Raw genomic sequence first — 20,330 nt, 5'->3', positions numbered from 1 at the left:
CCCATTTTTGGATTGGGTTGTTTGTTTTTTGATATTGAGATGCATGAGCTGCTTGTATACTTTGCAGATTAATCCTTTGTTGCTTTGTTTGCAAATATTTTCTCCCTTTCTGAGGGTTGTCTTGTTTATGGTTTCCTTTGCTGTGCAAAAGCTTTTAAGTTTCATTAGGTCCCATTTGTTTACTTTTGTTTTTATTTCCATATCTCTAGGAGGTGGGTCACAAAGGATCTTGCTGTGATTTATGTCATAGAGTGTTCTGCCTATGTTTTCCTCTAAGAGTTTTATAGTGTCTGGCCTTAGATTTAGGTCTTTAATCCATTTTGAGTTTATTTTTGAGTATGGTGTTAGGAAGTATTCTAATTTCATTCTTTTACATGTAGCTGTCCAGTTTTCCCAGCACCACTTATTGAAGAGGCTGTCTTTTCTCTATTTATATTGCCTCCTTTATCAAAGATAAACCCACGCATATATGGTCACCTTATCTCTGGCTTTCTATCCTGTTCCATTGATCTATATTTCTGTTTTTGTGCCAGTACCATACTCTCTTGATTACTGTAGCTTTGTAGTATAGTCTGAAGTCAGGGAGCCTGATTCCTCCAGCTCCATTTTTCTTTCTCAAGATTGCTTTGGCTATTCGGGGTCTTTTGTGTTTCCATACAAATTGTGAAACTTTTTGTTCTAGCTCTGTGAAAAATGCCATTGTTAGTTTGATAGAGATTGCCTTGAATCTGTAGATTGCTTTGGGTAGTAGAGTCATTTTCACAATGTTGATTCTTCCAATCCAAGAACATTGTATATCTCTCCATCTGTTTATATCATCTTTAATTTTTCTTTCATCAGTGTCTTATAGTTTTCTTGCATATTCTTTTATCCTTTCAGCCACTCTCTACCAGACCGTAGGCCAAGCTAATCTAAACATCTCTTGGTTTTCTGAGGCTCATTCTCTAGTAGGTTCCTCAGAAAGACTCTTGGGAAAATTAATCCCTGCGTTCTTGAATGCTTATAACTATTTTTCAGTGGGCTTTATATTTGAAGCACAGTTTGGTTGGATATAAAATCTTTGGCTCATATTTTATTTTCTGAAGCATGTTTACAATGTCGTCCATTGTTTTCTGGTACAAAATGTGCTTCAAAGTCAGGCTTAGGTTTTGTGTTTGTTTTTGTTTTTTTTTGGTTGAATGCACAAAATTGTTTTCCTTCATTTAAAAAATACAACTGTTTTACTAGAAATGTTTGTGTTGAGGGTTCTCAGTTGAATTTCTCAGCTATAGCCCCTTTAATATGTAGGTTCAAATCTTTTATTTTGTGAAGGTTTTCTTAATTATAGTTTTATGTCTTTGTTGTCTTTCATTTTGTGGGGGAACATTCTTTGGGAATTGATGTTAAATCTTCATTAAAACTCTGTTGTTCCAAATCTTTGGTAGAATCTTCTATCTCTTCTTTATTTCTGCTTTATTAATTTCACTCTCCTCCCTTCCAGCCTTGGTTGCTTTTCCTGGGCCTCCCTGGGTGTCTATATGCTTCTTTGTTTCTTCTAATTCAGTCTTTGTTTCTGAGATTTTTTTTTTCTTTCCTTTTCTTCTCTTTTCATTCTTGAGTTTTCAGCTCTCTTTTCATATCATCACATTTCACATCATTCCAAGTGTCTTCTCTTTTTTTAATTAAAAAATTGTTTTTTGATTATAGTTGATTTATAATGTATTAGTTTCTGGTGTACAGCAAAGTGAATCAGTTTTACATAAACACACACACACACATATATATATGTATACACACACACATATGTGTGTATGGGTATATATATATTCTTTTTCAGATTCTTTTCCATTATAGGTTATTACAAGCTATTGAATATAGTTCCCTGTGTTATACAGTAGACCCTTGGTTTAGCCATCTCATTTCTGAGCTGTTCTAATTCTGACTTGTTTGGTTCTTTCAAGCTTTGATTGTTTTTAAGCTTCTTTTAGCTCATTTAAAAATCATATGTTGCTGTTTTCATCCTCTTTGTGGCCACATGTGTGGGATGTTTTCATCATCTCCTGGAACTTTATTTGGTTCATTTAAATCTTTATCCTTGCTGTATCTCTGTATGGGGTTTTATTGTAATCTGGTTTTATTTTCCACATACAAATTAAATGGTTCTCTTGGAAAGTACCTCTGTAGGGCTCTCTTCTGCGTTGTTACTGTGACAGATTAAAAAAAGTATGGCCTCTTTATATACATGATGACTTCTCCGTCTCTCAGGGGTGAGCCTGATTCACAGAAGCTTCCTGCCTCTAATTCTGTGTTGTCTGGAGTCTGAAGGTCTTTCCTTCCAGAGCAGTGAGGCTGCCTTTCCACGTGCTTGTCCACCACGTCCTGGGGTCCAGCTCAGGTACCTCCTTCTCTGGTGTTAGAAGTTTAGTCTCCCTGGGATCCACAGTGTTTTGTTTCACATCCAGTGATCAGCAGGGGTTTTTGTTTGTTTTTTTTTTTTTAGCAAGGTTGGTGGAAGGGAAGTGGAAAGAATGAGTCTCTGTCTTTCCAAAAGGGAGTGTGTCAGAGCATTTCTGAGCTCCCGCGGGCGGAGGCTGCTTTGGCATTGTTTTGAATTCCCAGGCCCCTTACTGGTTTCCTGTGGTTTCTTTGCACTTGTCCTCAGCTTGGAGCCTGTGAGGGAGTCTTTGAATTTCACTGGTCATTTGCAGATTTAATTGCTTTAGTTCCTATTCTGTAAAGGATCGGCTCCTTTTGGGGGTGAATATTTGTTGATTCCTGAGTTGCAGCTCATAGCACTGTCCACACTCTCCTTTTCTGTTTCCTACCAACCCCTCATCCCCAGTGATCTCACACAAGACCTGCTGCTGCCTGGTGTATAGGTAACACTAACCCTACTCTGGGATTCCTGGGGGTTCCTTGTCACCAGTTTTATGTAAGATGTTATCCATGTTATGTGTGTTTTTTCTTTTGCTATCCTATATGTTTTGTCTGGCTTTTATGATTGAACAAAACCATGCTGCAGCCATGTATTTAGCATCGGAAATCCCAGTATATTTTTAAAACAAGAATATTGTAGAAAATTTAGCTTTTTATTTCCGGCATCACACCACATGGTTTTTCATTATTTCCAGCAGAATGGCAGTATTTGAATGTTAGGGTCTGGAACAAAATTATTTGCTGCCGACTGGTATGCAATTCTGGCAAAAAAGTGTGGGCAAAGAGGGTCGATGTGTGTAACTGGTTCTGCATGATTTGGGTCTAGAACAAGACTAAGAAAAACTGACTTGTCCTTCCTGTTTTAGGGATGGTCTAGAAAGTTAAGCTCCTCCTGAGATTATCTTGTCATGTTAATTTCTCTTTGTAATGGGCCTAACGGATTGGCAACCTTTTTCAGAAACTGAGCAACTAACAGACTTCACATTGGCAATAGAAGCTTGAGAGAAAAGGCCTTGCATGTGGCTGTGAAAGGGAAAGACCTAAGAGCTTGTTTGTTGTTGATGGGACAGAAACAATGTTTTGGAAATCTAAAGGTGGTCAAAGGAAATTCTTGTATTTCTTAAAATTAATAAGAAATCTAATCAAGTGGATCAAAAGCATAAAGAGATAGTTGGAGAGAAAACAAAACGTGGAGAAAGAATGGTGGCTTCAGGGGAGGCCAGGACCACTGATTTTTCCCATCTCTCAGTCCAAGTAAGAGACAGTTACGTTTCAGGCCGCTCACAAAATCTAAGACTGACTGATGACCTTTAAGCTGTGAATGGAAGGGACAACTTACGTCTAAGCGGTGCAGTAACTGTGTGTCCCAGAGTTTGGAACAGGGCCAGCCAAGACCTACTGCTGACAGACAGCTCAATGCGTAGCGAGGATACTTGGAGGAATATTTGCTCTTGTTCTTAACTACTGTCTGCCTGCAAATGATGAAACCAGTTCCAAGCCCAATGATGCATCCTGGCATCTGTCTGCATCTCTTAGCATGACTCCCAGGATCTTCTCACTGTTATTCCAGGACCCCAAGAATCTTGCCCATTTTTTTGCTGTGTTTTTTCTTGTCCTCCACCAACTTGTGGATGGTCACTAGACTTTGAAGTTGAGGGCAGTTGCCCCTGAAGGGACCACTCTGAGCTCTCCCAGAAGCCAGCTGGGCTCTTTGTAAAAGAATGGGTGGGGTGGGGGTATTCTTATGTCCATGGCTGGAAAAATTATATTGAATTTTTCCACCAGTGCTGACTCTCTGAGGCTGTGCATTGGAAATCCTACTTTAATAGCTGAGTGATCCTCAAATTCTATTAATTCTGTGTCATTGTTGAAATTAGAAAGGTATCAGTTATTAAAAATTAAACACTAGAATGAATTCACGATTGGGCTAACATACACTTAAAATTTCCTTTAGTCCTGTCATGTGAAACCCCAAAGGTATGTATTTATGTATATAAACATATGTCAGTATGAATACATACACATTGTAAGGAAGAACAGAATAGAAAGAGAAGATAGAAAGTTTTTGGCATATATATATGTGTATATATCTATAGATATAGATATAGGTATATATGCAGAAAAATCTTTTAGTTCTGAAACATCTCTGATTCTATTAGGACGTGGGTCAAATTGCTGCTTTTGAGACATTAAGATGTCTTAATGATGTCCAGTTTGCATTAAGATGTCCAGTTCGCTCAGCTGGGGATATGAAATTAAAATCACGTTTAGTGCTGAAGACAACACTAAGTTTGTCTTCAACTGTCTCAGCTGTTGAGAACTCAGAAAACACATAGTGGAAGCTCAAAGGATAATGCAATTCTTTATGTAGTCTTACCTTTTTCTCAACCTGCTTGTGGAGCTCCAGAGAGATGAATTAGCATAGTGTGCCAACATTGTCTCTGCCTGAGAAGGTAAATGACAGATCAAGTCTCGTGCACTCAGAGAATGACAAATCATCTCTGAACGGCTGCTCAGTTTACAGGTCTGGTTTAGACAGAGGGCGGCCGAAGGGCAGCGATGGTCCCAGTGTGCTTGCCGGGGGAGCAGCAAGACACATCCTCTGTGGGCTCCCCAGTTGCCAGTCGAGGCTGTTGGTGCGGGGAGATGGGAAAGGGGGCCATTGCTCTCCCAAGAAAAGGAGCCAGAGCCTGGCGTTTCCCTCTGTGTAACCCAGTAGCCACCCTGGCACAGAATTTGTTTGAAAGAGACAGCATCACACCGTCAGATGGCCTTTCAGATAATGTGCCTCCTAGTGTCAAACTTCCTTTCCTGGAAGCCCATACGGAGAAATCTGAAAGACCTTGTGCACTGTGAGAACATCAGAAGGAAGAGAGCCAGTGAAAATAAGTCAAGAGCAGCTGAAGCCGAGGAGGTGAGCTGGGACGATTCCGGGGACCTGTCTTTGTGAAGATGCCGCAATTCAGGGTGACATGACTCTTGAGCGAGGGGTTTAAATAGCAGCAGAAGGAGTTCGGCATTGAAATGAATTTTTAAAATAAAGATTTTTCCAAAGTTTTGCCCAATGGCGAGATGACAAACGGATGTGTCAAGATTGGCACATTGAGGACGGCAAACAGAAACCTTGGTCAGGAAAGACATGCCTGTCTACTTTACATCTTTTATTCCCTCTTACACATGAAGATGCGGGATTCTGCAGAACTCTACTTTTTGGACTATAAAGGAGTACTATAAATGGCTTTCACGAATTCATGAATTCTAAGGAGGGGAAGGAGTAAGAAGGCAAAAAATAATCGGAAATTCTGTTTCGTTCATTTAGCATCTTGACACAAAAAGACACACTCCCTCTGTGCCTGGTTTAAGAACAGTTTTCTGTTTTAAACCTGTTCTTACCCAGGTTTCTTCTCCAACACAGCACTGCGGAAAGCGCATTGCTTCTACATGAATAGCACCAAGGGATGCTCGACTTATTACATGGCTCAAAATCCCCTTTATTCTCTCAGGGCCCCTCACCTCCCCACTCCACCCACTACCCTGGCGACCAGAGGACGGAATGACGCCTCCATCAGAGGTGACTTTAATCTCCTCTTGCCTTTGAAGTACGAAGGTGACATGGAGAGATTGGAAATTGCTGGCACGGAGGATTTTCACTTTTGGAGGTTCTCCTTCTTCTCCTTAGGTTGTCAGAAGAGACTATTTCATATCTTGTTGGACTATGACATGGAATGTGGACCTGGCAGTCCTTTGGAATCACTCACCTGAGATTCATTACTCACACTGTCTTCCTGGCCAGGCTTTCCAGAGAGGCAGCCTCTGTATGGCCGGCCAGGGAGTGGTGTGGAGACCCTTCCCCGTGCGGTGAAGGGGGGGCCAGAACTTGGCCTGCCCATGGGGGCCTCTGGGCAGAGCTGTGAATGCAGAGGGGGTGACGGAGCCAGGATCCTCCATTCCTTCATCATTCACTCAATAAGCATTTATTGAGCACCCACTATATGCCAAACCCTGTTTCTAGCTGCTGAAGGGCAGTAGTAACTCAGCAAATCAACAGAACCCTATGTCCTGGAACTGGCTTTCTAGGTAGGTGAGAAACACGATAAACACGTAGGTGGCGTGGCTTGTTCTGTAGTGAGGGATGCTGACGAGCAGGAGAGAGCAGGGGAGGGGCGTTGGGAGTGGATGAGGTTGGACAGCCCGCTGTGCATTGCTGCCGACGACAGAGGGGACAGCCGGGGAGGGCTTTCCGAGAAGATAGTGCTTTTTGAGAAAGGGCCTGAAGGGAGTGAGGGAAGAGCCTTGGGATCTAAGCAGGAGGAACAGCAAGTGACAAGGCCCTGAGTTTGGCTTGTGCCTGGCCTGACGGGGAGCAGTGCTGAGGCCAGTGTCCCTGGAAGAAGGAAGCCGGGGGCTAACAGTAAGAGATGAGGTCGGAGGGGACGCAGCAGAGGCCAGGTCGTTCAGGGTGCAGGTGAGGACTTTGACTTTGACCCCGAGAGAGCTGGTAGCTGTTGAAAGGTTCTGAGTGAGGCAGTGGCCTGATCTCCCGTTTCAAGTGGAGAATAAGCTAAGGGGCGGGGTGGGGGGGGGGGAAGAGAGGGATGAGTTAGGAGACACACACCACAACCAGCTGAATCTGTCAGGGAAACGAGTAGCAGTTTATAGGCTGTGTATGGTCTGTAACACATCCTTTCCAAGCTGGGTTCCAACGACCAGAGCCCAAGATTGCCTAAGCACTTGACTGTTTACCCAGAATCAGGCTGGCACAGAGGAGCAGGTGGGAAACTGTTCCAAGTACAAGTGCATGAAACAGCACGTTACCCTGCTTCCTGGCACAGCGCTCCCATAAAGGAGTCTTGCGTTTTCATTGCTGGAGGTTTGTGGTTCCTTCCTACCACTGCTTTTAAAGAACCACAGTCTGCCTTTCCCTTGTCACTCTCTTATCAAAACAGCAAATGACCTATTACATTTATGTAGGAGCTTGGTGTATTCGAGCCATTAATTTAAAGTTTATAGGAAACGAAACGGACCTTTTATGTACTAGATTGGATCCTGCAGCAGAAAGGGGACATTAGTTAAAAAAACAAACAAACAAACAAAACTGGTGAAATCTGACTGAAGTCTGTAGCCGAGTTCATAGTATCATACCAATACTTATTACTTAGTTTAAACGTGCTACGGTTAAATGTATGGTGGCAAACGTAAGATGTTAACATTAGAAGAAATGGGTGCAAGGTGTATGTCAACTTTCTGTGCCTTCTTTGCAACTTTTCTGTATGTTTAAAATTATTCCAAAATAAAAAATTAATAAACAAAACCTCTTTGTAGAGGGCCAAGGAATACATGAGTGAAACTTCGAATTTTTTTTAGAGATAAAATGGTCCACAGGTATATTCTGCACATTTAGCAATTTTTATCCACCATTAAGAAGCAGGTTATTACCCAATATATAGTTAGAAAATGGTCTTTCCTGTTCATCATTTCATGTAGATTAAGCTGCATTTCAAATACTTCATTTGCCTCCTGCATTAAATGTCCAGGCATCACTTTTACTCTCAGGGATCTCCCCTGCTTGGGAAATAGATATTTTTCAATACACTTTACCAGCCCAAGCCCTGTCGCTTGCCGATTCCCCTTCCTTCTGTCTTCCTCCCACGTCTCGTCTTCATCCTTGCCGTGTACCACCCCTTCACTGAGCAAATGTAACTGAATGTAACTGGCGCTTGAACTACTTTGCCATTTTCTTCTTTCCCTAAACCTAAAGGTGACCTTACTTTGCTTTGCTGTTCTGAAGCTTTGGGGAAAGAAATTTGCCATTATATTAGAAGAAAATCTGATCTTCTCAATGTCTGATTGTTTAAACCAAGGATGATGAACTCAAATGTCTCTAGGGCCCAGGCAAACCACGTAAAGATGTGAGGTAGTCAAGAGTAATAGGTTGGGCTTCCCTGGTGGCGCAGTGGTTGAGAGTCTGCCTGCCGATGCAGGGGACGCGGGTTCGTGCCCCAGTCCAGGAAGACCCCACATGCCGCGGAGCGGCTGGGCCCGTGAGCCATGGCCGCTGAGCCTGCGCATCTGGAGCCTGTGCTCCGCAACGGGAGAGGCCACAACAGTGAGAGGCCCACATACAGCAAAAAAAAAAAAAAAAAGAGTAATAGGTTAAAAACTGGCATCACCCACTGGCCATAAGATGGTTCTTATTATTCCTGGGAAGTTTTGTCTTTTCTAGAACCTCAGGGAAATTTTGAATCCGTTTCCATGCAAGATGCTTTTTTTTCCCCCCCAAGATTCTTTATAAATGCAGGTTATGGTTTAGTCAGGCAACGAGGGAAAATGCGACCAGTCGCAGTTTAGGTAGTAGACAGGTTGGAATAAAAAATTACGTTTCCACATAGAGAAAAGACTGATGAGATTTTAACCTCGTCCCGAATCACACAGTGATACTGGGAGGTCTTGGAGAGTTTTCTTTTCTTTTTTTTTCATGGGAGGAGGAGCCAATGTAATGTCTTTACTGCAAAGAGGGAACTTTACACCCCATTTTGAGGGAGCTAGTGCAGGGGCTCCGTGGGCCAGCTTCTAGGGCACCGGCTTGTGATGGGTTCCGCGAGGCCTCGCCTTTGTGCAGCCAGAGACAGATGATGTTGTCTTCTTCACAGATGCAGCCCACCATGCCCTTCCTGGTGAGGAAGCAGACTAAATGAGGGTCTTCCTTGGTACCGGAGGCTGCGTTCGGGGCGAGCGTACGGTACGGCTCCAGACCCTTGCGTGCAGGCAGCATGACCTCCCTCGGCAGCCCAGTCCCTGCTCATCCGCAGTAAGAGCACCACCTCCAGACGCCATAGGGCGCACCACGGAGACTCCCCTGGGACCGCGGGCGCTCAGGGCCTGCGCGACCAGCGCTCCAGCCCCGCGGAGCTACCTTGAAGCCATCAGGCCAGCTACCAACAGCAGCGCTTCCGGGAGCTGGCTCCGGAGGCAGAAGGGACTTGGCAGGCAGGGCTTCTTTCCCCTCCGCGTGCTTGACTCTGGCGTGGGGCGGGGCCGCGGGCTCTTGGAGTTTCCTACTAAGTCACTGAGGCAGGACTGTTTTTAGATTATTAGGGAAAGATGGCAGACATAACCTTAACCCAAAAACTCGAAGAAGAAGCTCACCTGCTTCTTGGGTAACAAATTCTTATGTCTTACAACACCTTAGACTAAGAAGGTTCTCTCTGGGGTCTACTTTAAATTGCGGCTGCTGTAAATTAAGCCCCTGGTAGATAACAAAAATGAATACCAGCTGAGTAATATTACTAATATTCCAGGGACGCTTTAATGAAATCTTTAAGATGCAAAGGATCAGAGACCAAATTACTCACTGAAACATCCACGATCAGGACCACGTGCATATACAAAAAAATATTAGGAGATGAAGCCTTGGTGCCAGCCTGCGCTCTGTCCTTCATGCCCGAGGTACCGCAGGTCAAGCAGAGGACCACCTCTCTACGGGCCCCTCAGCAAAACAAGCAGCGCACGTGTGCCCGGAGCCAGGACGCTGGCTCACCCAAGGACGCTGTCCCAGCGCGCGGGCCTCCCCTGCCACGCCTGGGGGCCACCTGTTTTCAGAACTCTGCCAAGCCACAGACACTAACCGGACAAGCGCCTGTTCTCTCCACACCACAAAGTCAAGGACGACGATGGGAAGGCGCCTGCACGACGCGAGACAGTCCGCTCCTGAGCGTGGGGATGGCGCTAGCATCCCTCCCCCACGCCCCCGCCCCCCCCAAGCCCCCTGCTACGAGCAGATTAAATTGCAGACTAAATTCACCTCATGCAGTTTGAGTCCTTGCTCTAGCACACCCTCTCCTAAGAGGAAAAGGCCACAGTAACGAGACTGAACAGAACTGAACCCAGCACAAAAGTCCTTTATATGCCAAAATATAGATGCTTTAAATTGGGCAACTGGGGCCTTTCAGCTCTTTCCATTTTAGTTCATGAAGTAAAATTTAAAAGAAGCGCTCAGAGGTGGAAAGGTTGGTGCTTATTTAAGGAACCCATGAGGTCCCACATTTGCCACAGTTCAGGGTATTGTGGAAAAGCGCATCTTCTTGATTCTGCATCGCACACCTGGTTAGGAAAGCCGCCCAGCCCCATCGGGGCACCTCGTCCTTGCACACGCCCGTGGCAACCAGGCTGCGCGCGCAGCGGACAGGGAGGGATTTTATCGTGGACATCGGGTCACATTTATGTACACAAGAGCACGACAGACATTTTCATTCTCTGCAAGCTCTTAGGGCAATTTCACTAATCTCAAATAAACAGTTTCCAGGCGCATTTTTAAAGAATCGATTTGGGGAGTCAACAGTGGCCAGGGGTTCCAGGGGTGAGCTGAATGCCCTTCCCCAGCAATTCCTACAGAGGACATATATTTATCGGAGATCATTTCAGCGGACCCTGGCCGCAGGGCAAGGGAGCTGAGGGTTTCAGCAGCCCACTCCCACCCCCAGGGGGCGCCTCACCTCCCCCCAGGCTGCGGGTAGGGGCTCCACTGGAGGGTAGTACTCGGGCACGTCCCAGGCCACCGCCGCCATGAACCACTTGAAGTCCTTGCACTTGAGCTGTCTGCGCAGCTCCTTCTGCGCGGAGAGGTCCCCCGTGGACAGGTGCCGGTACTCCGGGCGCCGCTGGTAAATGTACTCGGCAAACTCATCCATCCAGGTCTCCGCCACCCGCTTCAGGTTCTGTGCAGCAGAAAAGAGGGTCAGTTATTGGCTTGTGCCCGCAAAGGTGGATTTTAGTTGCCCTCCAAATGGACAGAGAAAGAAAAGAAATCAATCTCAGGAAGCTCTAGTTAGGAGTTTTCCTAACTGCGAGGGGTGTGAGATGATTAGCCCGAGGCCTTGCACACATTCCTGCTTCTGGCACGGGGTCCAACTGCCAATTAGAGAATTCACCAGAGCCAGTAAAAAAAATAACCCAGCTTGCAATCCCCTCTGCTTTCTCATCCCTCCTGTTATTTCACGGTGACAAATTCTTTGTTTTTCACATAGAATTACAGGAGTTGGGCCTGGAGATGATGACATTGCTCTTAGGCATCAAATTGCTTAAACCCTTTCAAGGAACAGTGAGGGATCTTGGAAAGAATGAGGACAAACAAGCTGTTATTCTCTCAGTTACAGCGAGAGAGCCCAGTATTACTAAATTCAAGACTTTGTGTTCTGGTGATGCTTTGGGCCACCGGATGCCCAGGAGAATTTAGTAATTCACTGCACAGTGAAGTCGGGCTAAGGAAGCACCAGGGGGCCAGTCTTCTCTGCAGGTGGAGCCATGGGGGGAGGGAGCAGGGAGACACGCACACTCCTTAGTGGCAGGGAGTGTGGGTGTTCAGGGTAGGAAGCTCAGCCCTTTCCCCAGTTTTGAGACTGAGCTAGGAACTTACACACTCTGGGCCTCAGATTCCTTGCCTGAAGAAGGAACAAAGCAGAATGTCCCTCCATCAGGGGCGTGGTTGTAAGGTTAAGTAAGGTAACACCTGTCAGGGGCTTCGACTAGTACCTGGCTCACAATAGGCACTATGGCTATTAGAGCTATTGTACCTAGTAGAATAATAATAGTGCAGCATTGGAAGACAGAACGCCTGGGTGTTGGGCTTGGCCATGGGTGAAATGACTTGTTCTTTGGTCTTGGAGAAGGGCCGTGGCTGCCGTGAGGTGCCCTCTGACACTCCTTCACCCCTCGGTGCTGAGTGGTAGAGAGAACACTGCCATGTCTGGAGCATCAGTTCTGATGCTTCATAGGAGGGCGTCCCACAAGCTGTAGTTCTTGTTGTTTTTTGTTCAGATTCCTTATTTGAAGCCCCCAGCTGGTGTGAATATTGACCCTTTCCAGCCTCTCATTTGCACTTAGAAGGTAACATGAGCAGAATGTCTGGGAACTTGAATAAGACCCAGATACACCCAGATACAAGTGACTAAAGTAAAAACTAGGGATGTTTAGGAAAATTGCTTTGTCTTAAAAATTGCTATGGAATCCTAAATAGGGCCTGAAACTGTGCCTAGAGGTCCACTGGATTTGAAGACAGAGTCTCCAGATACCCTATCCCTAGTGGAATTGTACCCTTTTCTTTTTTCCCCATCACCCCTACCTCCAGCATCCCCGGGGGGCCTCTCCCACCTCATCCCCCGTGGACTCCTTGCTTAGCACATGTAGGGTTCAGTTAGTCGGCAAGATGCAGAGAAGACACAGTGCCATGAAGACTACTCGTTTCTTGGTTGCCTCTGTGTTCCTTCCTTTCGAAGCTTCCTGACGTGGAGAGTGTAAGGCTTGTTCCCTGAGGTGTTATTATTATTTGCTATCACTGTGCTGTCTGCCATCCCACTGGCATTGCCTGGCCCAGAACACCTTCTTTTCTCTGACTCCAGTTTGCTTTGACAGATGATCAGAGTCGACGTTGTTTTGTTATAGTCTAGCCCTCGCCACAGACTCTGAGCTGCCCCATTTGTTTGGAGAAAGAAAAAGAAACGTGATATTTGGAGGTTCCTGCTCTGTCCTGGCACCAGGTACCACGTGCACACGTAACGTCCAAGTAGGAGTCTTCAGTATCACTTTGCCGTTTACCTTTCTTTCTGACAAATGTTCGGGATGAAATGCGCTCTGTTATCATTTGTCCTTGGACAGACAGTTTTTATGGTTAGCAACAAGGCTCAAAGATAGAATGGAAAAAAAGTTGGTTGATAATATTAAAACTTTATTTGTATTCAAATTAGATTTTTGGCTGTAGTTTCAACCTTTCTCCTATATTCCAATTATTAGGTAAAGTGAAAATATTTAATTTTCACCTACTTTGTGCTTCTCTCATAAACAAAAATGAATATAGGTAAGAAAATAGCAAAAAACAGAGGCAAAGAGCAGAGGAGAATTACCCAGGAATAATGAGAAAGTGATTTATTAAGTGGAGACATGCCTTAAAATTTTTGATAGCTTGCAAGAAAGATTTGTCACTAAGAAATCTATTTGACTTGGGTAAATAAGCACTTTTAGACTATAAATGCTGTGAAGTTAGGGATAGATAGTGTTTTGGGTTTTGTTTTAAATTAAAAGGCCGTAGCACATGTGTGTGCTCATCTGGGCATGCTAATTGTGGAGTTAAGAAAAGACCATTTATAAAATGAATATGAAGAAATTCCTAGCGTGTGCATGTATCTGTTGATAAAGGCACTGAAATAAAAACAGTATTTTAAAAAGCACTGTTGCTAAAGGGTAGATATTTGTTGCTTTGGGTTTTTGAAATAGAAATAGTAATTATTGTGAAAACTCAAAGAGGAACTGACCAGTTCAGATGCGTTCAATTGGAAATGGCTGCAAGGGTCAGGATGAATGTTTGCCAGAATAAATGACATGAATAAGTGGAAGAGGCAGGAGATGGCAAGTTAGAAGATTGTCAGCAACATCAGGGAAGCTGCAGGGTAGTTAACCTGGGAACCAGGCAGGTAGCTTTTGCCTTTTCACATCCTGTTCAAATCGAACTACTCGATCGAAGGTTAGGTTTGCGGATTTCCCAAACACTCCAAAGAAAGCAGGAAGATCATGGACATACCCCAGGGATAATGAATGTCAAATCATGGAGCCCTTTTGCGGTAGCTTTCAGGAGATGAGGAAAGAGAACCAGCAGAATAATTGCAAAAACTAATTGCCGGTGTCTCTCCAGCAAGGAGGGTTACGTGAACATTTTGACATACTTGTGAATCCTGACCGTTTTAATGTTCTGATGACTCATCGGACATCCTCCACTGCAGATGCTCTGTTCTCTGAATGGAGTTTCCCGCCAGGAGGAAACTTTCTCAAGTGTCAATTATTATAGACAAGGGACAGTCTAGAGCGGTGCAGGTGACTGGCCAAATCGTATCATTCTGAAGGCATTGTTCCAGAAATAACAATACACTATGTGAATCTAACACTGTCATTGTGTATCAGTACTTAGCTTTGGGGAAACCATTGGAACCTCAGCTGAGAAATGTTATAAGCAGTTGCAAGAAGCATTTCATTGGTCTTTCATAGATGGTAGAATAAATCCACCCACTGCAGGAAATAGAACAATCTCATACGGGAACACATGTATCTATACACTCAAATACATGGAGGTGATGGGGTAGGAGCAAAGCAGTATTTCTCACTTAAACATTCATCGCTGGGTGCACAGGGACAGAACCGTGAAACGGACATCCCAATGACACATCTTGCCCGTGATGGTAACAAAGAGAAAAGGAAATCAATCTGAGTTGGCCCATCTCTCCTGAGATTGAATAAACGTTGGTGATGGTGCTAAGATGTTAAAAATTAGTTATGAAGAGGAAAGAAAGAAGGAAGTTTGGACACTGGGAGATCTATACATGCAATCATTCTTTCCCAAACTATCAGGAGTTGGGTATAAAAGTTGCCTTATATATGTGGAGCTAGGTGTTAGCTGGGATTCCTGGTTTTTGAGACTTACATGAAATTGCATTAACCCCAAATGACACATTCCTGTCTTCCTTAAGATTTGTGCGGCTTCCCGGGGATGTGGGTTCCCACATTCATCCTTCACTTTGATGTCCTGTTTGGGGATCCTTCCTTCTTTCCTGCTGGCATCCCGCCCGGGCTTGCTCGCTACCTCGGTCATGCCGAGCTGAGTGGGTCACACACCCACTGTTCCTCACCTCTCAAACACGTCTCAGGTAGATGAGCGAGGCCTAGACTTGGAAGGTGTGAGGGCAGTGGCAGAGACGAAGCTGACAACAGGAAGATGGAAGCTCTGACTTCTTTCATATTCTTTAGCTCCTATAGAGAATTTCTTCCTGGACAAAATTTCCTCCGTGTCCTTTGGCCTCCTGACATGTGCTGTCCTCAGTATTTCCCTCTTATGTCTCTCTTGCAGGGCTGTACCAGAATATGTCATTCCTTCTTCCTTTTCACGCCGAGTAAGTCAGCTTTCTCACTACCTGTCTCTGCTTCTCCTGGCCAGACGCTGAGGCTTACCTTTCCATAACCAACAAGTCCTTTCCAGGTGTTTTGCTAAACAAAGGTCATTCCCCTAAAAGAAATTAAACAGCTGGTTCTTGAATTACGCCCACCCAACTTTTGGTCGCATACTGGCTGGTGGCCTGCTATTGAAGACATTCCACAGTAGGTCCCTAAGTGTCCTCTCCAGTTTTATTCTCCTCCACGGAGCTGTGCTCAGGAGATCTGCTCTGGTCATTGCCACTCCTTGTTAATGAAACAAGGAGGCCACCGGACTGAGGTGGCTCTAATGCCTTGGTGGCCTGTGTAAGCAAACCGAAATGTAGCTTGTAAGCGCCTCCAGGTTACAAGATCAAAACCTAAGGCCAGGGCCTTCCCTGGTTGCACAGTGGTTAAGAATCTGCCTGCCAATGCAGGGGACACAGGTTCGAGCCCTGGTCCGGGAAGATCCCACATGCTGTGGAGCAACTAGGCCCGTGAGCCACAACTACTGAGCCTGTGCTCTAGAGCCCGCGAGACACAGCTCCTGAGCCCACGTGCCACAACTACTGAAGCCCACACACCTAGAGCCTGTGCTCCACAACAAGATAAGTCACTGCAATGAGAAGCCCGAGCACCGCAATGAAGAGTAGCCCCCGCTCGCCGCAACTAGAGAAAGCCCGCCCGCGTGCAGCAACGAAGACCCAACGCAGCCAAAAATAAATAAATTAAAAACAAAAAACAAAAACCCTAAGGCCAGCCCATCACAACCAACCAACCAGCTTTCAGCTACAGCCCATCAATGATTTCCTTCCTTTGCTTCTGCTGTTTCTCTGATCTGTGTAAGTCTTTCCCCAGCTCCTGTGGGTGGAGCATTTCTAACCACTTCCTGTCTGGCGCTGACTAATTTGAATTGATTTTTGCTTAGATAAACTCTTAAAAATTTTGTCTCACTTTATCTTTTTACACAGGGAACCTACTTATACTAAAGAATTTATCCGGAATTCCAATTTAACTGGGCGCCCTGTATTTTTATTTGCTGAATCTGGCAACCCTACTGCCGACGTCCATAATAGGCATATAATATACACTCCATGAATGTTTCTGAATTGATTAATTGGCTGTACATGCAGAGTCTGGCATATTTTGTTGCTGTTGCCAATACAGAGTGAATGCTTTGCTTCGGTGGAAATCATTCCAGAGAAGCTTCAAGCTCTCTGCACAGAAGCCTGCTATGACGCACAGTTGACCTAAATATGCTTCCCGGTCCCACTGCTTTTCTGTTTCTAATGAGGGCGGGGTGTCCTGCTGGCCCTCTATCTGTGAAGCAAGCAGGGGGGGCAGCCACGGGCTCATGACAACAGCAGTGCTCACGGGTAGCTAGAGGTGAGTGTGCCACGTGGCTGGAACTGACAATTTATGGCTCACTGTTGGTTAAACTCAGTCAGAAAATAAGTAGATGAAGACCTCTGTCTCTGCACGGCTGAGCTCCGTCCCGGCTCCTAGTGTAGTGTGGACAAAGGGGAGTTGGAGGGAGGGTTCAATCCCATTCAAGGTGGGTTCAATCCCATTCAAGGTGGGTCCAAGAGGTTTTCACCCGCTAGGGTTGCACCCAGCATGGGACTCCTGTAACAGAGGAAGGTAGCTCCTGTGGCTGAGGAATACATTTATTTTCTGAAGGATTTCTCTATTCCTCTGTTTTCAAAAGCTGCAGACCTTTGTACTTCTTGAATGACAAATGAAATAAAAATTGTTATGCTGAGCACCTCTGTGCACACGACATCGAGAGCCTCCCCTGTTTTTATGTCACCCCCTGTGGTTCCGTGTGTAACAACAAGCCCCCGTATTCAACCCAAAGTGGTATTAACGTCTCCCTTCTCTGTGTTGCCCAAATAATTATTAACTCACTTAACGCATTCAGCCCTGTAGTAGAGACCTTTAGAATTCAAGTCGTTTTCAGTGCATTCTCCAGTGCTACATCTTTCCTGAATTCTAATACTCATCGGGTGTTTGAATTGATAGTTTGCCAGGAACACTTAATCACTTTGCTACCTCAGTCATAGGAACAGATTTCAGCTTTGACTGATCATCTTCACCATAAAGCATGAAGAAAGTAGATATTTCTATTAAGCCTGCTGCTTCACCAAATGACACAAGTCTATCCACTAATTTTTTTTTTCCCCCCAGCAACACTTTAGACCCTATGGCTCCAGTATCCTGAAAATTCAACCCCTATTCTGTTTCTGAGCATATTATCTGGGGGCTGATTGTTTCTCCGGCCGGCAGGCTACCCTGTGCATGTGAATTACCTGGGCCACCTCACCTCAGTTGCGTGTTTCTGCTTCTTTGTGGCGGGTGCAATCATACGTGCCCACTGGTGTGACCCCAGTGCACACGCTGCGCTTGAGTCAATGTTAAGCTATTGTATTATGGTGGCTTGAGTAATAGATTTCTCTTTCTTCAGCTATCATTTTTTCCGGTGGTTTTTCCAGAAATTGCCGATAACCAGCAAAGCCAGTCTCACCAGCAAGGTGCGTATTTGTCACAGTCACTTCTCCAGCAAGGAATCGCACCACTCTCCCATGACTCTGAAACTTCTGCTTTGATTGAAATGCGTTTCTTTTCTCCTCTTTGTAGCTTAAGAGCACTTCAGTAGCTCCTGAGTCCTGCCCCAAAGCCCTCTTATCACTGATGATGTGATAAATGTCATCATGGCTACAGCTCAAAAGAGGATCTTTTTCAGAGAGCCTCAACTCTAACACAATTATTTAGCCCAGCGCTATTTTTCTCTGATCTAGAGACTTCTTTGAAGTCAGTGGGATGCGTTCAGCATGAGGAGAGGATGGCTAATCTCGTCCTAAAAAGAGGCTTCTCTGACAGGCAATTTCCTCTCTCTTCTTCCCCAAGGCTGTGCAGGCTGTCTGCAAGTGGTTACATGCTCTTGGCTGGTTTGATATAATTATATCTCTATTATATTTTTTGGCCGAATATTTTGGATATTTATGGTAGTGTTTCTGATAGCATTTGATGTAGGCTTTAGATATAGAACAAACAAAAACTAACTCCCCAAATTATTTAACTACATATCTTATTAAAAATGCACGTAAGCCTAATTTTAAAATGGTTTTATTGAGGAATAATTGATAGGCAATAAACTACTCGTGTTTAAAGTGTACAATTTGGCATACTTTGACATGTGCATGTATTACTGAAACCATCATTGCAATCAAGATAATGAACATATCCATCACCTCCAATCGTTTCCATATGCCTCTTTGAAATCTCTCTTCCATCTCCTTTCTTAGGCACTTCTACCATCCCCAGGCAATCACTGATCTATTCAAAAAAATTTTTTATTAAGACTTTATGTCTTTAGAGCAGTTTTTGGTTCACAGCAAAGTTGAGGGGCAGGGGCAGAGATTTCCCATGTGCGTCCTGCCTCTAGAGACGCATAGCCTCTCCCACTATCCATATCCCCACAGAGTGGTGCATGTATTACAGGAACACACCATAATCACACAAAGTTCACAGTTTACATTAAGGGTCACTCTTGGTGTTATACACTGATCTACTTTTCATCACTATAATTTAGTTTGCATTTTCTAGAATTCTAAATATAATCATAAAATACGTGCTTTTTGTCTGGCTTCTTTCACCTAGTGTAATTATTTTGAGGCTCACCCACGTAGTTGCATGTACTACTTTTTATTATATTTTATAGACTACATATGGATAGACCACAATTTGTTTATCCATTTACGTGTTGATGGGCAACACAGAAATACAAAAGATCATAAGAGACTACTATGAAAAATTGTATGCCAGCAAATTGGGCAACCTAGAATAAACTGATAAATTTCTAGAAATGTATAATCTACCAAGACTGAACCGTGATGAAATAGAAAATCTGAACAGACTGATTACTAGTAAGGAGATGGAACAGGTAATCAAAAACATTCCAACAAGCAAAAGTCCAGGACCAGTGGCTTCACTGGTGAATTCCACCAATTATTCAAAAAAGAATTGGTACCAATTTTTCTCAAACTCGCCCCAAAAATAGAAGAGAACTCTTCCAAACTCATTTTACGAGGCCAGCATTACCCCGATACCAAAACCAGACAAGGATGCCACAGGAAAAGAAGAATTACAGGCTGATGTCCCTGATGAACATAGATGCAAAATTCCTCAACAAAATATTAGCAAACCAAAATCAGGAATACATTAAAAGGACCATATACCATGATCAAATGGGATTTATTCCAGGAATGCAGGGATGGTTCAACATTTACAAATCAGTCAGTGTGATACGCCACATAACAAAATAAAGGGTAAAAAAATCATATGATCATCTCAATAGCTGCAGAAAAAGCATTTGATAAATTTAACATACATTTATAATAAAAGCTCTCAGCAAAGTGGGCGTAAAGGGAATGTTCCTCAACGTAATAAAGGCTACATATGACAAGCCCACAGCCAACATCATACTCAACAGTGAAAAGCTGAAAGGATTTCTTTTAAGATCAGGAGCAAGACAAGGATTCCCACTCTCATCACTTTCATTCGACATAGCATTGGAAGTCCTAGCCACAGCAATTAGATAAGGAAAAGAAATAAAAGGAATCCAGATTGGAAAGGAAGAAGTAAAACTGTCACTCTTTGCAGATGACGTGATACTACATATATAAAATCCTGAAGACCCAATTAAAAAACTGTTAGAACTAATACATAAATTCAGTAAAGTTGCAGGATACAAAATCAATACACAAAAGTCTGTTGCATTTCTATACACTAATAATGACCTATCAGCAAGAGAAATGTAAAAAGAATCTCATTTACAATTGTATCAAAAGAATAAAATACCTAGGAATAAACTCAACCAAGACCTGCATATCGAAAACTGTAAGATATTAATGGAAGAAACTGAAGAAGACACAAATAAATGGACAGATATTCCATCCTCTTGGATT

General features: G+C 44.1%; 1 protein-coding gene across 1 annotated transcript in view; it reads right to left on the bottom strand.

The window, feature by feature from the left end:
* The window catches only part of GALNTL6 (polypeptide N-acetylgalactosaminyltransferase like 6), a 1,140,136-nt gene that overhangs the window by 51,792 nt on the left and 1,068,014 nt on the right, over positions 1 to 20,330 (bottom strand). Inside the window, exon 9 of the mRNA XM_029204074.1 lies at positions 10,908 to 11,129. Coding sequence (XP_029059907.1) covers positions 10,908 to 11,129 — 222 coding nt within the window. The remainder of the gene's footprint in view (positions 1 to 10,907; positions 11,130 to 20,330) is intronic.

This window comes from Monodon monoceros, unplaced genomic scaffold (genome assembly GCF_005190385.1).
Source record: "Monodon monoceros isolate NGI ecotype Baffin Bay Population unplaced genomic scaffold, NGI_Narwhal_1 Super_Scaffold_5, whole genome shotgun sequence".
NCBI lineage: Eukaryota > Metazoa > Chordata > Mammalia > Artiodactyla > Monodontidae > Monodon > Monodon monoceros.
The sequence above is the reverse complement of the archived record's forward strand: the minus strand, read 5'-3'. Positions and strand labels throughout refer to the sequence as shown.